This window comes from Chinchilla lanigera, unplaced genomic scaffold, assembly GCF_000276665.1.
Source record: "Chinchilla lanigera isolate Chin_1 unplaced genomic scaffold, ChiLan1.0 scaffold00033, whole genome shotgun sequence".
Classification (NCBI taxonomy): domain Eukaryota; kingdom Metazoa; phylum Chordata; class Mammalia; order Rodentia; family Chinchillidae; genus Chinchilla; species Chinchilla lanigera.
Window position 1 is genome coordinate 2929836 of NW_004955434.1, and position 21296 is coordinate 2951131.

The 21296-nt window shown below is 41.6% G+C and overlaps 1 protein-coding gene across 1 annotated transcript in view; it reads right to left on the minus strand.

Annotated features, from left to right (window-relative positions):
• Mamdc2 (MAM domain containing 2) overlaps positions 1 to 21296 on the minus strand; it is a 180824-nt gene that overhangs the window by 45832 nt on the left and 113696 nt on the right. The window contains exons 8-9 of the mRNA XM_005388556.2: positions 20133 to 20276; positions 18936 to 19201 (exon numbers count right to left, since the gene is read on the minus strand). Of these exons, the coding sequence (XP_005388613.1) occupies positions 18936 to 19201; positions 20133 to 20276 (410 nt within the window). The remainder of the gene's footprint in view (positions 1 to 18935; positions 19202 to 20132; positions 20277 to 21296) is intronic.

A 21296-nucleotide genomic window follows, 5' to 3' on the forward strand; every position in this document is an offset into this window, starting at 1 on the left:
TTTTTTTTTTGGTTTTTCTCCGGTACCGGGAACCGAACTCACGACCTTGCGCTTGCCAGGCAGGCGCTTTTTGCTGCTGAGCTAAATCCCCAGCCCGCATGTAATCTATTTTTGAAAGGCTTGGTGAGTATCTAAAGTCTCCTGCTGCTTTTTGAGAAACTTCTGTATTTAGAAAAGTGTGTTAGTTGAAAACATGTGTATAACATCGAGTCAGCAATGTACAGGGCTATCAGACACATGGGAGAACAGGGCAGTCAGTTCTACAGTAGATCTGTGCAACAGTTCAAACTTCTACTATAGCAATTTGTACTGAGACATGATCTAAGTACAGTGCATCAAAGCCAAGGCTTAGAATTTGCTATGGGAGTAAAGTATATCTTGAATTTTGTATGAAGAGGTATTTGTTTACATTATACAGCAGAGCTATTTTGTCTTCTAAAATGGTTTCAGAAGAGGTCCTAGAAAACTAACTTTAGTGATGTCTTGATATTTAGAACACATTTTCATAGTACGGAGTGGGCTGGGGATATAGCTCAGTGGCACAGAGCCTGCCTTGCAAGTGTGAGGTTATGAGTTCAATTCCCAGTACCACCAAAAAAATAAAAAATAAAAATGATGTATCATAATATGGTGAGAATGTAAGTGGAAAAGAACAATGGCTGCCACAGAATTAGAAGACAGGCCTAACATATTCCATGTTGCATTTAAAGAATGTAAGTAGCACATTTTTATATATTTTTTACACATTGATAACAGGACTTGGTTTAAGTATGATATAGAAAAGTAGAAATGGGACCCTTTATTTTCTACCTTTGTTTCCTGTTATCCTGTAAAGTTGATGCTTAAGCATTAAGCTGATTTCTTCAGTGCATGAGAAAAAGTGGATGTGATGTGCAAGGAATCAGATTTTCTATGTAAAGCAGTTTAAAAAGGCAATCAGTGTTCAGTAATCAGGTATGTAGTAAGTACTGTAGTCTTGTGAGGGCAAATGGGTAGGTATTGTAAAACATTTTGCCCTGGTAGCACAATGTTTTGCATTATTACCTGATGTTATTTTTTTTTTTCTTTATTCTTTTTTCGGAGATAGGATTTCACTATGTAGTACAAGCTGGCCTTGAACTTGCTATATAGCTGGTGCTGGCCTCACACTCATGGCGATCATCCTGTCTCAGCCTCCTGAGTGCTGGGATTACAGGCGTGTGCTACCATGCCCAGCCCTTGTCATTGTTTCGTATAATAAAGACCTTTCTGACTAAAAAAAAAAGAAAGAAAAGAAAAGGAAGGAAAAATTTTGTATGTATGTATATACAGGATAGTTAACATGGTTGTTCTTCTGTCTTCTATTTCTATGCTGAAAGAAACTGTCAATGAGTCTTTGGTTGACCAGTATTGCATGTCTATATCTGTTTTCATGAGAAGCCACTTTGAAGATATCAATATGTAATACAACCACCATTGTTAATTCCCTACCACTTTGTTTGGAACTCTGTATTGTCTGTATTGTGCTTGTGATATGTTGTAAAATGTTGTATGTCTGTTAATGTTTCCCTCCTTTTATCTTTAAAATAAAAAAAAAAAGAAAGAAAAGAAAAGAAAAGGAAGAAAAAGAAATTATCTGGGCAAGAAAAACATTTTTGTAGAAAGACATAAAGGAGAGGGAGAAAAAGAGGAATATCTGTGCCAATAAAAGGATCCTTCCTCTGGTAAATCAGAGCTTTTACTAATGAGTGACTTAGTTTCTGGTTTTACAAGTTGAGTTTGTAGCTAGTGAGGGCAGCAAAACCTATCTGTTTTATGAGCTTAGTAAACTAAGGGATCCCCAGAGAATCTCAGTGTATCAACAAAACAACTGTTATATCATCTAGAACTTTGAAAACTCTTCCCTAAAAATGCAGCAGTTGTAAAACAGAAATATTCACAAGACCAAAATTTGGAAGTGTGGAAAGAAGGTAATCTTTGTCAGGTTCTAGACAAACTTCAGAATAAATGTTTGCTTAATTAAGTTTATTAGTAAAACTCAGGTCAAAGAATGCCTATTGTGTCTTTTTGGTGGTTGGAGGACACAAATACCAACTCAGCAATATTCCATGAAATTAATTACTCATGAAAGTCATGAGAGAATGCCCTGACATAAACATGATGCTTGTGTACGCTATGTGTTTGCAACTGCCAGTTGTGCTACTCCATCTTTCTGGTAATTTTCCCATAAATTATTATGAAATGCAAAACTATCAAAAAAATACCCAAAAGGAAATGAACCACATGGAAAATGATAGCATCTCAACTCTGCCTCATTCATACTTAAAATTATGTAGAATTCCTGGACCGACGACTGATGCTGAGTTTTGTTTGAAAAACTCAAAAGTAGTACCCTTTCCCATATTTGCCCCTCTATTCAATTTGATAGTAAAACTTGTTCAACTTCTTAGAATAATTTTCCTGGTTCTGTGTACACAGTGACCCTCCCCTGGTGTATAAGGGTGATTTTCCTGTCAGTAAGTAATGATCTTACTATTTCTACTTTGCACTCAGCTGCTCTATTTTAATAGTGCTGGGACATCAATATCCTGGAGTCCTCTCCGAGTACTCCCAGACATCATGAAATGTGATGGGAAATTTATCTCCTTGCATGTGTCTTGGTTGTACATTGGCTTTCTGGTTCCTTGATCCCTTTATAGCAGGCTGTCTTGTTATTAAATAGCCATCAGTTCATAAATCTCTCTAGAAACTTCCAAGGCTTGCTCTTCCACTTGTGTGAACTTCTAAACATTGCCTTAAAAATTGTCAGAGCCTAGGTATTTTGCAACTGTTCCCATTATCATTATTTAAGGACATAAATAAAAGGTAAATTTGCAAAATGGAAATCTGAATTTCAACTTAAATTTCAACTTTGTTTTCCTAAATAGAAAAGATTTTTGTACTAGGACATAAAGAAATGGAGAAAGCTACTCACAAAAACCACATAGTACCTTATCAAAATACACTTCTGCCCACCAAAATGCCTAAAAATATAGCAAGAAGTAGAAGAGACTTAGAGGTCATCTTAAAACATGTTCTTATTTCATAGAGAGGCCAGGGATATAGCTTAGTGGCATAAGCACCTGCCTGGCAAGCACAAGGTCCTAAGTTTGATTCCCGGTACCAAAAGCAAAACGAAACAAAACAAACACTGATGTTCATTGAGAGGCAACACAACATTCTGATGAACAGAGTTAATACCAGATTTAAGGCTCAAAGCCAAGTCTTCCTATTCTTGACCTCCTGCTCTTTTATTATACAATTTTCACTGCAACAGTCAGTGACTTAGAAGATTTGGAGAGGAAGGGACACAGGAGATAGACTCTGAGGGAAGGGTAGGATTTTCTTGGGTGTAATGACTCCTGCAGCAAGATCAAGGCGAGACCCTGCCGTGAATAAATCCTGTGAAGGAGTGTTGGAGGAGGTAGGCACCGGGCAGAGGGTGAGGACTGGAAGAATGAGAAACTGCAGTAGCACACGGACAGTAACTGACCATGTATCTTTCAATAAGTTTGAAGGCTGAAGGAATGGGGCAGGGTGACAGCTTAAATTGCTGAGATGAAAAGAAGGTTGGCTGTTCATTTGTGTTGAATGCAGGAGACCTGCATAGGTTGGCGGTGTGCAAAGGACTAGTAGAGATGAGAGGTTTATGAGAGAGGGAATAATGTGCACGATACTGTCCCAGAGCAGGCAGGACGATGAGATCAAAGGTAGAGATGGGAGGTTGGTTATAACAAAGAGCAAGGATAACACTTCCTTTGTCAGAGCAATCAGGAGAGGAAGATGGCAGGTGAAGAGTCAGACAGGAACAGAACCAAAGGGGTTCATGTTGGATGCTCCACTCTTCTGAGAACTAAACCCAGGAGGTCACATCCTGAAAATGAGGCAGGGCTGGTCAAGCTGTGTGTGAAAATGGATCTGAGCACGTAGAATGCGAAATGATAAAGGAGGTCAGTGAGAGATGAGTAGAAGACTATCCCAGCAGCACAGAGCGGATCTTGGAAATTAGTCTACTTTTCTCTGGCTGTGCTGAGAATTCTGGAGTAAAGACAAAAACAGCAGCAGAGGCACCCCAGGGAGAGGAGGAGCAGGCAGTGAAAGAAGCCAAGAGGAGTGGGGGTGGGGAGGGCATACTTGGGAGCAAGCCTGTCCTTGACCATGGACACGGGATGGAGACTCTGCTGGGGCAAGGAAGGGATGAAAAGAACTGGCAGCAGTGACAAAACCTGACAGCGGTCCTTGGGGATAGGGAACTAGCACAACGTAAGGACGGGATGTTGTTTCAGGGAGTCACAGTACTTGCTCTTAATAAATAAAAATCATAAAAATTCCCAAACCAGACTCATCATATATATATATATCTGTTATGGTTGATACGTTATGTCAACTTGAGAAGTCTAAAAGCTTAACTAAGTGACTCAGCAGTTCTGCATCCTGGGGTGCAAAGGACATGCCCTTAAGCTCTGGGATGTTGTTCCTTGTGTCAATTTGAGATGTTTAGAAGGTTAACTATGTGACTCAGCAGTGTGCTGGGGCCCTTACTTTGTATTTATCCTGAGCCTGTGCAAGAGGAGGGCATGGAGATTATGTGAGTGCTACATGCCCCCTGGGTGGGGGGCAGCCTGCTTACAATATAAGGGAGGAAAAGAGGTTTGCTCTCCCCCTTGCACTCTTGCTGCTTTTGCTGTCTTCTTCTGCCTTGGATTGTTGCCCCTGTGCATGCCTCCCTGCTTTGGAGCCAGCTGATTACGGACTGAAACCTCCACAAACTGTGAGCTAAATAAACCTTTCCTTCCTTAATTTTGGGTGTTGGGTATTTTGTCTCAGCAACAAGAGAAAAATAACTAAGACAACATCTTTTTTTTTTTTTTAAGACAACATCTATGAGTGTCTTTATATATACTCTGGCCAGATATTTCTACTTTTAAGTATTCACAATTAAATTCTTTGGAGAACAAATTGCAAAGCTCAGGTGCTTTACAATAAGCAAGCACTGGTTATCTGATCTGGGGGTAGAAACATTTAATCTTCCTTCTTTCTTTAATGGAATTATATTGTTCTTCCTGGTCAACAAAATGGATCCATGACAGTTCCCTTTCTTAACTATTTACTATCTTCCTTCTTACAGAAATTGTGTTGACATTAGGGGGAAAAAAAAAAAACAGGCATCGTGCCACCTTCCTGTAATCCCAGTACTCAAGAGGCTGAGGCAGGAGGATCACTGTGAGTTTGAGGGCAGGCTGGGCTACATATTGAGTTCAAGGCCAGCTTGAACTATATAGTAAGACACTGTTTTAAAAAAACAAATCAAAAAGACAGTGTGGTGGCACATGCCTGTAATGCCAGCACTCTGGGAGGCTGAGGCAGGAAGACTGCAAGTTCAAGCACAGCCTGAGCCACTTAGTAACTTAGTGAGACTCTGTCTCAAAATTTAAAGAAAGAAAAAAGAGCTGGAGCAATAGCTCAGTGCAGAGGCTCTTGGTTTAGTGTCCAGTAACCCCTCCTCCACACACACACTGGGTGTGGTGGCCAATGCCTGTAATTCAAACACATTAGGAGGCTGAGGCAAGTTTTGACCTAACCTGTGCAATTTAATAACTTAATGAGATCCTGCCTCAAAATAAAAAATCCTTTGGGGATGTAGGTCAGTATGACGGACCAGGATTCAATCTCTAGTACTGTAAACATAGATAGATAGATAGACAGATAGACAAATAATGAATTCTTAGATTCCTAGTGTCCACAAGTTTACAATCTGGTTTAAGTAGTTAGGCAGGTAAATGAGTAGTTTCCATACAATACATTAAGTGCTAGGAGAGTCATATGATACCACAGGAGCTACACAAAGCAAGGATTCTAGGTCAGATGCTTTGAGAAATTTGCTACCTTAAACAAAGTCAAACAGAATTCTTTAATGGAGACCTTCTCAAAAGTTTGTAATATATTACTGTCTTAGTTACTTTTCTTGTTGTTGAAACAAAATAGCTGACACCCAAAGTTAATGGAGGAAAGGTTTATTTAGCTTACACTTTGTAGAGGTTTCCATCCATAATCAGCTGACTCCAAGTCAGGGGGGCATGCCAGACACACATCAAAGAGGAGAAACAGTTCATGGCAAGCAAAGCAACAAGAGACCACCACAACTCTTTCTACCATTCCTGTCCCTTATATTTTATCTAGGCTACTTAGGGCGTGTACTACTCACACCCTTAATCCTAGTGCCCTTGATCCTAGCATTATATCTTGAATGAATCCCAGCATCACACACTCTGGATCCAGCCACCTCTGAAAAAGCACCGCCTGTGACTGAAAGAGCCTGTGAGGTGATATCTAGACACAAGCCATAACAGCTACTGAATTCCCCAAACTTATTTGAGCTCAGAATCCTCCTTCACTGGAACATCTGGAGGGAGGGGTGCTCCACGGCACATAGCCTGAGAGAGCTGAAGTGTCTCACCTGGTAAAAGATGTATGTATTTTTTCAGGCTGACCAGGTGAGGCCTTTCTACCAAATGCACAAATGACATTTGAAGTTTGTGTTTTACTCCAGCAGAGTACAGATGGAGACTTAGAAGATTTTACCATGACAATTTTAATCACTACTGAACCAATCATAAAACCAGATCCAGAGCAAACAAAATGCCCGCTCAGCTGCTCATTTACAGGTTGTTTAACTTTTTTTTTCTCCAAAAGAACTATTTAATAAACTCAACATATAGGTCCTTCCATTGCTTCTAATTAACTGGCCACTGAAAGACCATCGTTAGGAGGAAAACTGCCACGGGAAGTGTTACGGGATGGAATGCTTGTGCCTGGGTGACCAGGCTTACAGTAGACTTAGGATTTGAAGGTGTGAAAGCTAATGCTTGTGCTCCATCATTATGGAGTTTCTGACAATCACGATCAAGTCTGTCTTGACATTTGGCTTTTAGAAAAAGCATCTGACTTTATTTCATCATTTTCCTCTGTGCCATGTGAAAGACCCAGGAAACTTTTGATTACCTGCTAGGATAAGACATATCGAGAGACTGTTTCTTAAACATTAAAAAAAATACTGTAGACTGTTCACAATTGTGTAAAAACCACCGTTTCTTTAAGAAAGTCTAGTATCGCTCAAAAAGATTCAACTCTGACCGGATTTTTACTTTAAAGGATACAGTAGCTCACAGCAAAAATCAGGGTGCAGAATTATTCAAGTACTCAATAAGCATGACCTAGAAAAATCCTCTTTAGGTTTTCTTTCTCTGTTCAGTTAAATTTAATAAATGTTGACTATGTGTCAGGTACTGTGCTAAAGCTTTTCTTGATGCATCTCACTGAATCTCCACCTGAATCCTACAAAGTAGGTAGCTCTAGTTCACTCACTGTACACATGAAAGAAAAGGGAAGGTTACACTGGTTACACAGGTCACAAGGTTATACTACCGGCCCAGTTATAAAGCTGTGCAAGGGAGAGACTGGCAGCTGACTGTCTGCAGCATTAGCTACATTTCCCCCTCTCCCACCACTCTCCTTTCTTTGTGTTGATCCACCTTGAATTTTGATCCATCCTAGGAGCTAAACTTGTTTCACAATGGAATAACTGTGATTCAATAGTAAAGGCCTTCATTTTTTGATAAATCCTGAGAGTTGGGGCAGGGTTCCCCTTCTCACCTGACCCTATACTTTGGACACTGGGCTGAGAGGCATTTAGGCACTGCATGACAAGCATAGATTCTAGAGACAGAAAGTCCTAGATCTGGCTTTCAGGGCTAGAACTTAATAGCTGTGTGATGTTCGACGATGTTAATTATCTTTTCTTTCTCTCTTTCTTTCTTTTTTTTTTTTGTCTTTTTGGGACAGGGTCTCACTATGCAGTTCAGGCTGGCCTTGAGCTCACTTTGTAGCCCAGGCTGGCTTTGAACTCACAGTGATCCTCCTGCCTCAGCTTCCCAAGTGCTGGGATTACAGGCATGCACCACCATGTTCTTAATTTTCCACCTGAGTTTTTCTCATCTATTCAGGTGAGGCGATCATGTTTTCCTCCCCTAGGGAGCTGTGGCATACATGGAAAGTTAGAAAGAGTCCAAGGCAAGTCCTCAATAAAGATAACACAAGATCTGCCACCTAACTTTCTCCGAATGGCCTAAGAGAAATTCTTACCACTACTGTTATTCCTGAAGTTGGACACTACATTACAGTTCCTGTTTTAGATTAGACTATTTTAGGAAAATGGTAAGGAGTTATTAATCTAATTAGTCCACTGTCCTTAAAATGGACTGCGTAAGTACTAATAGGAGAAAGGCAGGTGAAGAAGCATGTGCTCAATGTTGGAAGGCCAGGTGGGAAGGCACAGTGGGCTAGCATGTGGGAGTCAGGAGGGAGGAGAAATAGGGGGAGAGAAGCTGAAAGGTTTGCCTTCTTCACAGATCTACCCAGGCTGCCCCTCGCTCAGCTCTGTGACTGGCCAGGGAAAGCAGAAAACTGCTCAGGACAGCGGGCATCCCGCTGAGTCAGCCCTGACAAACTACTCCGAGGGGCTTTATGAGTGGGGTGGTGAACGCAGAACACAGGTGGCGAAGGCCCTCCCACAGTGGAGACACAGATGCAACAGGCTCTCAGTTCAGCCATTAATTTCTAGTACCACATCTGGAGAACGCTGGGCTGGTCTAAGTGCACTCTGGAGCACCAAGGGCACTAAGGAGTGGTGCTTTCCTTCTTTACAGGAGCATTGCGAGAATAAAATAAAATAAGAGAAGGTGCTCATACCCAGTATAGGCATGGGAAGCCTTGCCATCTCTAGCTGCGTGGCCTCTTCTAAGACTGAGCGTGACCTTAACCTCCCGAAGATCCCCCACACCAACAGGCAGGCCTGTGTCAGGGAGGCCATGAGGCAAATCTCAGCTCCGCCATTGGCCAACTGTAGAAAGTCCACTCATCCATTCACTTATGCATTCATTGACCAGATGGGCACAAAACAAACTGTACTGAGCAAAATGTTGCAGATGACCCACTTTGCACCAGGCACAGTGCTGGATGCTGTAGACACAGAGACGAGTAATACTAACACAGTCCTTGTTCCTGTGAAGAGGATGTTTTTACAAGAGAAGAGAGATGCACAATGATCAAATGAATTAGACAGTTTCACACTGGGATAATTGCATTCTTCTTCTTTTACTTTTTTTGAGACAGGGTCTCACTATGTACTTTAGGCTGGCCTTAAACTAGTTATATAACTTAGGTTGGTCTCAAACTTATGGCAATCCTCCTGACTCAGCCTCCTTAGGGCTGGGACTACAGGCTAGACTGGATAATTGCTAGGCACAAACTAAGCAATATGATGGGGAATAATCTGAAGATGAGGATGGAAAACAAACTGGGACAGGGCAGAAGTCCTGTGTGCCTGTGTAACCGTGAGTAGCGCAGAAGGAGATGAAGTCAGCAATGCAGGCAAGGACTAGATTATGCAGAGTCTTGCGGGCCACAGCAGGAGATGAAACTGTTGTAAGCACCACAGTTTGGGGCAGGGAAGTGCCATGCTCTGACTTCTGTTTCAGGATGGTGATTCTGGTTGCTGCATTGGAGTATAGACAGGGCAAGGTAGGACAAGAACCAGTTAGGAAGTTGTTGAATGACGTAGGTGAAAATCACAGTTTTTAAAGATAGGATGGTACCTGGGATGATAGAAAAGGGACAGATTTGAGAAGAATATTAGAGGTATCTCAAAGATATTGTCTGGAATTTGGATTTTTTGTTTGTTTGTTTGTTTTCCAGTACCGGGAATCAAACTCACGACCTCACGCTTGCCAGGCAGGTGCTGTGTCGCTGAGCTAAATCTCCAGCCCACTGTCTGGAATTTGGATAAGTCAAAGAAATAGGAAGAATCAAACTATCTTAATTTGTTGAAATTCAGTTTCTTCACCTAAGAATTTGGAATGTGTTATTGTAGCATATTGTTCAGTGATTATAGCAGAATGAATAAGTTACTCAGCACAAAGTAGAGACTTGATAAGCAACCAATTTGTCCCTTATTCTGACCCAGGTTGAACTGGAACTCTCTAGAAGTTCCAGCAAGTTCATTTCAGAATCTCAGTCATTACAAATTCCACTATTATAAGATACACACTAAGCTCAATATGCTCAGAAAAATATCTTAAGCTGTCATCAGTTTAGAATAAACTAAATACTGAGCTATTAAAACATAGAGAGCCACTGATAGAAGCTTCTAGACTGACTGTAACAGCTAGAAAATATTTACCATTTGCTTGTTTTGAGTATTTGTGACTTAACCTTCCTTTATAAATTGCAAGAATATCTAGAGAAACTTGTAGCTCTGTGGACAGAAGCCAAATGTGAGAAATAATCACACAGTTTTTGGTGTCATATTTCTGGAAAATTGCCTCAAGCTTTGAAGGGATTTACCCCAACTAAAGAGTACACACAAAGACCACAGCAATGACTCTAGCTTTCTAGGAGCAGGAAGACCATTCACTCAACTCCGCTGTGTGGTCACAGGACAAGCTCTCAGCATTGAGGGTTGGGGCCTACACAGACATGTGCTTGCCTAGCCCTCTGGTTTCAGCGGCTTAGCTGGATACTGTCAGGTTCAATGTGGACATGATTCTCCCAGTACCCAACCTGTCTGCCAGCAGAGGCATTGTTCTCAGCTCAGCACTTGGCAAACACAGGATGTCATAAAAGAGAGAAGATGGATCATGGAATATTCCAAGCACTGGGACATAGAAACACACCCAAACAATTACACCAGATGCCATAAGGACTTTGCCCACTGAGGCACAAGACATCCAGAGAACTCTGACCACTGAGGTTTACTAAGATTTTTGCACCTAATGTCCCTTGCCTTCTTTCAAGCCCTATAAAAAAGCCCACTTCTCTTTGTTCCCCAAAGACAGCCTTTTGGCCCTCTGTCTGCCTGCATGTAGGCTCAATAAATTCCGTGCCATGTTGCCTTTATACAAGCCTGGTGATCTCGGCTGGTCTCTGCCTCATGCCATTTCTCACAGATAACAGCCTAAAACAGGGTCTTTCTTAGACTCTTCTTTCTCTGTTTATTTTTATTTTTATGGTACTGAGAATTAAACCCAGAGTCTTTTCTTGAGTTATCTCCCTGTTATGGTTTGTGTCTGCATGTCTCCCAAATCCTCAAGCTTCTAGATTTATGATTGATTCATGGTCCAATGTTGGAATTATAGATATGAGTGCTACACTTGCCCCGGGGTGGGTAGTTTGCATACAATGCAAGGGAGGGAAAGAGGCTTGCTTTTCCCTCTGCCTTTCCTCCCTTTTGCTCTTGCTGCTTTTGCTATCTACTGCCACCATAAACAGTGGCCCTCTGCCATGTGCCACCTTGCCTTGGAGCCAGCCAAGTATGCACTAAAACCTCCACAGACTGTGAGCTAAATAAACCTTTCCTTCCTTCATTTGGGCATCAGGTATTTTATCTCAGCAACAAGAAAAAAGTAATCAAGACAATCCCCAGTGCCACCCCCACTTTTTTTGGAGACATGGTCTTGTTAAGTTGCTAAGTTGCCCAGGATGGCCTTGAACTTGTGATCCTCCTGTCTCAGACTCCCAGATTGCTGGGATTATAGGAGTACAGCACTACTCCTTGTTTTCTTTTCTGCTTTTATTGTGGTTTGTTATTTAGAGCAACAGTCTTTGATGCTGTATGTTATAACCCCCTGGGGCACCTAGTAAAATGCCAATTCCCAGACCCAGTCCTGCTTCCTCCTTCTAGTAGTGGTTCCAGAACAAGTCTTTAAAAACTTTATGTGTGTTTATCTCCAGCTGTTGCTTTCATCAAGCTTGGGATAGTGCTGGGATGCAGCTCAGTGGCACTAGCACCTACTTGGCAAGTCCAAGGTCCTGAGTTTGATCTCTGGTCCCCCTCCCTCCAAAAAAGATATAAAGTTTGGGATAAAATTGAGACATCAGCATCTTAAAATCTCCCCAGGTGATTTTAATGATGGTCAACCACCCCTGCCCCAAAGTCAGAATGTGTCAGGCAACAGACAGTTATTGAGCACCAACTGTGCACAAGTACCCTGCTAGGTTGTTGATGAGAAATAGGAAGAAATTAAGAAAACTGACCCGAAGCAAAACTTAAAAAGGAAAACAAGCTTCCCCAACCTTAAGTAATTCCCTCTTAGACTTCCCTTCCCTATGGATGTTGTCACTGCTAGATTAACTGCCTTTGTCTCATTCTATAAACTTGCTTTCCCACCCACTAGTTTCAAGCTACCCCTTTGACCACTTATGTAAAACTAGGGCCCTTTCTTTGTTCAGGGCTCAGTCTTTGGACATGAGTCTTCTGAGCCAGCGTGTGCCTAAATAAATCCTCCTGTTTTACCCACTGGTCTCTCTGATCTCTTAAAATCTTGCAACAGACTATGATTGCAAATTTAGTTTGGAAGTGGTGGAATTAGGACTTCAAACCAGAGATTCCTGTGTCTATGCTCCTAATCACTGTGCTATGCTGTCTCCCAGAGGGTGCAGGTAAAGCACAGGATGCCCAGGAAACTCTCACCTACCCCAGGGAGTAATGTCAGGCAAAGGTTCCTCAGAAAAAGTGAGGTTTTCACTGAGACCTAAGGAAGAAGACTCATGGGCTTGGGCATGTGTGAGGCCCTGGGTTAAATCCCCAGTACAAAAATAAAATTAAATAAGAAGAGCCTGGGCAGAGCAACAGCACATTTAATGGTCCAAAGTAGGAGAACAGAGTATGTTTCAGGAACTGATTGTTCAGTGTGATTCAGTGAAGAGAGCAAGAGGGGAAGCTGGGGGCGGGGGGTGGCTGGTATCAGAACACACATAGTCTTTCTCCAAAGAGCAAGAAGAAGGCAAAGGGCTACTGCAGGGGAAGGTTCCATCCTAACTGTGCTGCCTGGCTGGCAGGGGACAGACTGTAGGTGAACAAACATAGATGGCAAGAGGGGCTGGGTTTTAATTTTAATTTTCAGAATCAATTTATTGACCAACGGTTCCCACTCAGGTTGATATGAGCCCTCTGGGACTATGTGGAAATGTGTGCAAATAATTCTAGTTGTTGCAATCATTAGAGATGTTAAAAATCTGGCAATGTGATGGATGGCTCTACGCAAAAGCAGAGTTGTCCTTTTTATCACGCCAACAGGGCCCATGTTGGAAAATCCAGCCATGGGCAAGGCACAGAAGGCTTAATTATAGGAATATACAATGTTATAAGCCATAAAAGTGTCAAAGTAATTGTACATCTAAGAGAATTTGAGAAGTGGAGAGGGAAAGAGAAGTGAAGGGAAATGTAGAGGTAAAAATCAATTCATCTTACATAGCAGAGTGCCAAGAGACTCCGTCTAAAATTTATGGCTTAAAAAATAGATGTTTAGGTGTATTAAAGCTATAGGGAGCTAGGCATAGTGGTGTATGTCTCTAGTCCAGCTACTCAGGCGTCTGAGTTTGAGGATTGCAATTCTTAGAGCAGCAGGGCCAACTTAGTGAGACTGTGTTTCAAAATGAAATTTAAAACGAGATGGGGGTGTGACTCAGTGGTAATAGTACAGTTAGAAACAGTGGAGCTGAGGGAGTCACTCCTTCCATGCACTTAATTTTAAATAGCACACTAGGGCCATTCCTCCTTCCACTCTCTTAAGAGAGATAGAAAAATAAAAGAACAAAACCCCAGGAGATAGCCTGCCTGTAATATCAGCACTTGGAAGGCTGAACCAGGAGGATCACTGTGAGTTCAAGGATAACCTGGGTTACACAGTGAGTTCACAGCCAGCCTGGACTACATATGGAGACCCTGTCTCAAAACAAAAACAAAACAAAAATAAACTCAAAACAACAACAACAACAAAAAAAAACAAACCAGGAGACCTCCGATGCTCTAGGTGAGAGAGCATGGGTACTGGGTCTCCTGGACAGGACTTCAGTCACCTTTGCCCTACTCTCACCTCATTAAAGGTTCATAAATACGTACTACATGTCATGTGAGTAATTAAGATTGAATTCTGGACCAAGCATTCATGTTGAGAGCCCCTAGATGGCACAGCACCCTGTCAATCAGTCCTGTCAATCACACCTAGAGATTCAGAGGAAGCACCTAGGTTGAGGTACATACCCTTTACATTCCTGAAGCCTGATTTATTGGAGGTTGCTGCTGTGCACTCTGACCTGTGTACAGTGCTTTGGCCTTTCTGTCACCTTGGCCCCACTTTTCTGTGTGTGCCGTATCTCTTGCTGGCACAGATTTGCCCTGAGCACAACTTCCCACGATCTTCAATAAATATAGCTATTTTTTCACTTGCTTTTGGGTGCACACTTTGCAACTCTCTGCTTATCATGCATAAGATCCTGGACTACACCTTCCCATCACACGGTAACAGTGAGAGTGCTTGCCCGGCATGCGAGGCCCTGCGTTCAAGCCCCAGTACTGGAAAAATGTTATCATGGGACCAAAAGAAAAATAACAAACTGAACACTGTGAGGAAAAGAGGGAAAAAGAAACAGAATGGTGCGAGCTAAATTCCTTACCATTCAAAGTAATAAGTCAGTGAATACTGTTAAGGTTAATGGACAAAGAAATGTAGTATCAGAGTTATAGAAGAAACCATCCAAAAATTGGGAAGAAAAACAAAAAATACAACTGGAATTGTATTTGGGGCCAGGGGATAGTAACAGAAACTCCCATTTTTTTTCTCATTTTAAATAATTTTTTGTATGTGTACTTCTACCGCTATATAGTAGATAATATGTGAATTTAGTTTCCTCTTTATTTAGTGCATGGCTCTATCCTGGACAGCAAATTGTTCTCTCACTCTCTGAGGAGCTGGTTCTGTTTGATGGGGATTTGCCAAGAAATATAGGCCACCTTCAGACACATCTACAGATATTTCTGCTGTTGGACGCAGCAAGGTAGGCCTGTGACACAGGTGGTAAAATAACCTACCATGCTGAGAGTAAAGTTTAGAAGGAAAATTTAAAGAGTAAGTACACTGTCTAGCACCAGGCAAGACAACAGAAAGGTATCATCTGTCTTTAACTCCCCATTCCTCACCCTGTCTTGCTTTTATGGGCAGTTCCTTCCTTCCTGGGCTTCCTCCAGTGGCAATTGAGCCAATGGTGTAGGGCATCAATTTAGAACTTCTGGTGGTTGGAACTTTTGTGGTCAGAACTTACTAGCACTCCCTGAAGCATAAAGGCATGCCCAGGGCCTGCTTGAGGCATGTCCCAGAGCCAAGGATATTGCACATAAAACTAATAGGTGGGTTGTTCACCTCAAAATGGAGTCCAGAATTTCTGGTGTTGAACTGCACCATTTCTCAGTGTGGCTGGATCCATGACCAGTTCCTAGTCTGTAAGAACATCTCTGCCCTTACTTGGTTTGGTCTGGATCCATTTTTTCCCTATGTGGCTGGGGAAGGAACTGGGAGTCTTGATTGTAAGCCACCAAAGAAGAAAAGGACAAATTCTATAGGCACTCCTATCTGCTTGGAGGCTTCTTCCAACTCCCTGGAGTTAGGTAAGAGCAGGGACTCACTGTAAAGGGATGGGCAGATGCCCAAGTGCTTCACACTAGAGGGTATCAGGGGAAGGGATGGAGTGATAGCAGGATCCAACATAGGCTGAATCTCAACTTTCCAAACATCAGCTTAGCTGAGTCTCTAGTTGTCACAATTTTTTTTTTATAACAGGGATACAACTCTTGTACCTTTCTGTGCAGTCCTTCCCATAGGAGTGATGCTGTTCTGTAGTTAGTCGCTTTCTTATCTTTACCTTACATTACCTGTGATCTCCTTCTCAAGGATAAGACTGGTGCTCACTCACACTTTATATCCCACAGTGAGCATATCACTAATAAATGCTACTTGAATAAAAGAATAAATAAGTGAATAGATGAATGAATAAAGACTGTATATGGAAGCCAAATGAACGAACAAGATGCTTATTACATCCGCCTTTAAAAATCAGCCAAACAGGGCATGGAGCACAGCAAAACTTCCATCACTTTCTGGTACATCTTTGACTGTGTGAATCTGTTAGTGTGTGGAAGGCGGGAAGATAGTGTGACTAAAAGTAGCTGGGAAGGGAGGTGGGACAAGAGCCCAGAGCATACACAGAAAAGTTCCCAAAACCCTGTAGGTAGACTTCTCGTGAGAACTCGAGTAGGTTTTTGATAGGATGACAGAGACATGAGCCCGTCATGGGAAATATAAAAAGGGTCAATCCATTTTAAGCACCCAATATTGTGCCTCTTCGTGGAAGCCCACCATACACTGTCAACTGTATTTTTATCCTCTCTTTTTAGTTGGCCCAAACCTGCTCCGCAGAGCCCATTCTTCCCCTACCTTCCTGTTTTTCCCACCTTTAATAAATGTGAAACTTTGCCACTGTTTATGCTTGTTTTGTCCAGTTCTTTGTCCCGGACAGAAAGGACCTAGAAATCACCTCTAAAAGGAGACTCCAGCTCCCTAGACCCCGGTAACAGTGTGTGTGTGTGTGTGTGTGTGTGTGTGTGTGTGTGTGTTTGTGTGTATTCTCATAAATACACATTTGGGCCCCTAAGAGATGCAGAGAGTACTAGACTAATAGATCAAAAAGAAACTTCAACAATACTGTAAATGTCAGATGACATTTATAGAAAGAAAGGCTCTTTCAGAACATATGTGAAATTGTCTAGGCAACGAATTTAGAGAGTATGAGCCTAGGTTATGAGTAGGAAGTTGGCACCAGAAATACCAACTTTGTCTTCTTCTGCCCAGGTAGCCAAGCAGTTTATCTCAGTTTAGTGGGATGAACATAGTGTGATGGAATTAATCAGGGATACCTACAGCAACACTACCTATTTAGTTAGCATCAAATAACAACATGCAATGCCTGTGAGATTTTAATAAGACTTACGTGCTTCTATTTTGATATTATAAATTGATTCAACTCTTTTAAAAATAGGTAAGTCAGGAAGTGCGCCACATTGTTCTCCCTAGCAATAGAGAACTTTGGAGAGATTTCCAGAGATCTTTGACAAATCATCATAAAGATTTAATCATGTCCTGGTAGATATCTCAGCAAGCAACATAATGGCACTGAGGTGCAAAATTTCTTCAGCGGAAGTTCTAAATGGACACATTAGGATTCCGTCCAGATGGTTGGTTGTAACTAAGGGAGGCTCGGATTATGAATTTTTGTAAAAAGTTTCTCCAGTTCTCCCAACTTTGGAGCTTTTTCAGGGGAACCTGGAATTTGGCTAACTCCTAGACAGTGATGTGATCACTGATTCATCTGTTCATTCAACAATATTGAGCTCCCACTGCGACTGGTCTTGCAGAAAGGACTGTTCTTATTTTTCTTTGGGCTCCTTTCTGGCACCAAGAAGATACTCAAGGAATATTTATTGATTGGCAGACTGAAACAAAATGGATTTTCCCATACTGGTTTCATATCTAGGTTGCAGTTGACAGAATTTATTGTATCTGTAAAGCTTTCTTAAATTTATGAGTTGTTAAGTCTGGAAGATTACTGCTTTCTCTTGCGTTCCTCTTGCAGTGAAGGTGTTTTTGTATTCTTGTTGCTATCAAAATCAGCTGCAGATGGTTCCCTTAAGTAAGTTATCGGTGGAGCAGAGTTGGCCCCATATTTGAGTGAGCACCCTATAGTCACCCTTTATTCAGCTGGAGACCTTGAGGGCCGGGAATATAGCTCAGTGGTACAGTGCCTGCCTGGCAAGTGCAAGGTTGTGAGTTTGATTCCCAGTATCAGGAAAAAAAAAAAAAGAAAAGAGCTTTCAACTGGAGATCTTGGTTGTTGACCCTGAAGGCTTACTGGAGAGCCAAGCTCAGTGAATTCATCCTTTTTAATTCTAGCATTCTCACAGGTATATATGTGTGTGTGTGTGTGTACATGTGTGTGTGTTTGTGTATACATACGTGTATGTGTATGTAAGAGGTGGAGAGAGAGAAAAAGAGAAAGAAAATTTCCATACTCCAGTCTAGGATCGTTGTCAGGGAATCTTAAGAGAGAATAATGAAGTCCCCCAAGTAGCCATGACTGAGAGATACAGAAAGTAGTATAGAACTAAAGAACTGACTTATACATGGCTAGGGTAGAATATGGAAAAGGACCTGTCACCAGTCAGGGTCTGAGAGGTTCCTAAACCTGAAATAAGGAACCTAACTCACCTTTTTGTGGAATAAATTTGCAAGTTTCCTGACTTCCATCACAGATAAAGTATTTTCAGGATGTGTCAGTTAGAGGAATGGTAAAGTTTTATTAGGCAGAGATTAGGGTGCACTCAAGAGTGGAGTGTGGATGCCCAGAGAAGTGAGACACATTACAGCTTGTAACTGGGACCATGTATGTTTTTAGTGGTGGGATCTGTGGAATTTGATAATATATTGTCTTGCTCTTGGTCTGGTGGGTGGGGGAGGATGGCCCACCCATAGTAAAATAATCTGTGTGTTTTGGTTGGTAGCCTAATTTACAAGTGAAAGGTGTTCCATGGCAGAAATTAGTGGTCTTGGTTTGGTGGGTGGGGAAAGATGGCGCTCCCACAGTAAGATCACTTTTCTGTTTTAGGTGGTAACCTAATTTACAGGTGAAAAGGTAGTCTATTCACAGGTGAAAGAGAAACATTTGCAAGTAAAAAGGGAATGAATCCATTTGCAGGTTAAAAGGAAATGCCCAGGCTTACTGTATTCTAGGAAAAGAGAAAAATAAGTAAGTAAATAGACGGGGCTAGTGTCTTGAAGCTGCAATTTTTGTTTTTAAAATTATGATTTTCCTTGTCTCCTTTCTACCTAGTTTTTAATTTTTCTATCCTACCTCACAGCCATCAACTTGAACAGCAGGAAAATAACCCTCTCTGCTGACAGTAGCTCAACAGAGCTTTATTGACTCCATCCAGCAAGTGAAAAGGGATGAAAAATATATGGGGTCTACTGTACCTTGATAGGCATGGGCTTCTTAAAGGTGATTTCAGCCTGCATCCACACACCCCTAGGGGACTCTAGCACAGACCAGATCTTCTCTCGAACCACGTGGTTTTCTTCAAAAATATAAACTGCTAGGGTGTCACTCATTTTCAAAAACCCATAGATGGCATAATAAAAACGCAGACAATACTGCAAGTTTCCTGGTAGGGAAGGACCATACAGCCTTCCAATGTAGCCAGGCTGAGATGTAAACTTTGTGTTGGCCAGCAAGTAATATCCTGCAAACAAAAGAAAACAGTTAGTGCAACAGCAATGCAAAATAATCTATCCCAGTGAGGCAGGAGATTAGGGCATGGCAAGCTGGCTGGGGAAGTAGGTAAAACCATTAATTACAAAGTTCCAGGACACAGCCCCAAACAGTTCCCAGAGTCCTGCATGTGGACTTCCCATGAGAACTGGAGCAGTTTTAGATAGGATGGCCTAGACCTGAAGAGTGGAAGATGCAGAAAAGCACAGCTGCCATTAGTTCTTTGCCACTGTGTTCTTCAACTGCAGTCCACTTTCATGCTGGACAGTATACTCCTTTTCCTACTTTTACTTGGCCTAAACTCATTCTGCAGTGCATCTTTCTTTTCCTATTTTAATAAATGTAAAACCTTGTTATTGTTTGCACTTGTCTTCACTAATTCTTCAAGACAGAAAGAACCTAAAAAACACCTTGAAAAGGAGACTTCGGCACCTAAAACCCAATACCACCAGTTATCAAATGGGCAATGTAGTTAAAGTAGTGGGACTTGCCAGCAGTGACTTTAAGTGAGAGAGGACACAATGTAATTCTGTAGTTTAAGTCATAGAACATATCTATGAGACTCTAGTGCAAATATAAACCTCCTGAATGTCTTACACTGCCTACTATATCCACCCAGATTCTAATTGAGTTAGAATAAATAAAGATAGATAAAAATACAGGGAAACAGCAGGGAGTGGTGGTGCATGCCTGCAATCCCAACACTCGGGAGGCTGAGGCAGGAGGATTGTTGTGAGTTTGAGACCAGCCTAGGCTACAAAGTGAGCTCAAGGTCAGCCTGAACTGCATAGTGAGACCTTGTCTCAAAAAAAACCCCAAAAAACAAAAAAAGAATGGCCAATGACCCACTGATACATGAACACCACCCCCAAATGTGCCATATGGACAGACTTTTGACTTACCTAACCCTGTAGTGTGGTCTCCAGTCCGATACATGTTTGGTTTTACTTTCACTCGGGTCCAACCTGGGCCTTCTTTATCTTGGTAAAAGTTGCAGAAGTCTTCCTCAAAATTGCAGCTTGCTTTCATGGCACTGAAAGGAAGCTCTGAGCAAATCGAAATCAAAGTTATGGTCAAACCTGAGGATCTCTAACAGGGCTATGTTAACTGACTATACACATTGCTACACTGTGCCAAGGGAGATGGAGGAAGTAAATCACAGCAAAGTATTTTTACCAGAATAGCAAGTTGACAGGTTACCAGCAACCCAGTGTTTCAACATGACAAGAAAATTGTTCTTTTCCTCTCTAAAGAGAGGGGAGAAGGATCTCTATAAAAATAAGTTAGTACCAGACTCCAAAAGAAATTTCCTTTAGGGATGTAGAGACTATAATCATTCATTCACATACTTCTTCATGATTCAAAATCCACTCATAGAAAATTTAAAAGAAAGTAAGAGAAAGAGAAAGGATTTTTAGGGGACTCAATGTCTCTCTAAGACATACATTTTGGAAATACTATTTTCGAGAAATGATATTCCTTTGTTGATCAATCTCTATGTCAGAAGCATTAGTTTAGGGGCTTATCTGCTTGGAGAAAAGCAGCACTCAGCATAAACCATGCAGTTCAAAAGCCACACCAGATCTATGATCTATTCTGGGGGTTGTTTTACTTCGGCTTGCACTTATTTATTAGTGCTAGTATGATTTACCTCAGCCTATAAATGTCACCCCCTTCCAGATTACCTGGATGGAATGAGACATAAGGTATTTCTGCACTTTTGAGAATAACTTTAGTCTTATTGACAAATGAGTTGTAAGCCACCCTGTTTCGATTGCCCTCTGGGTCCAGTGTGGACATGACAGTGGCAGTTTGGGACACAGTCAATATAGTCAAGCGTGATCCTGGTCTATAGGCTGAAAGATGGGTTAGACCATTCTAGGGCCAGAAACAATGGGTACTGCTTTGTATAAGTGGAAAATCATCTCTAGAGAAATTTTTGAGTTCTGGGAGTTGGTGACATAGGGAGATGTTTATGGACAACGACTCACTATGTTCTCAATTTGTCAGTTTTCAAAGAAAACATTTTAGTGGGTTGAAGAATTGACCCTGATTCAAGGGGTGGA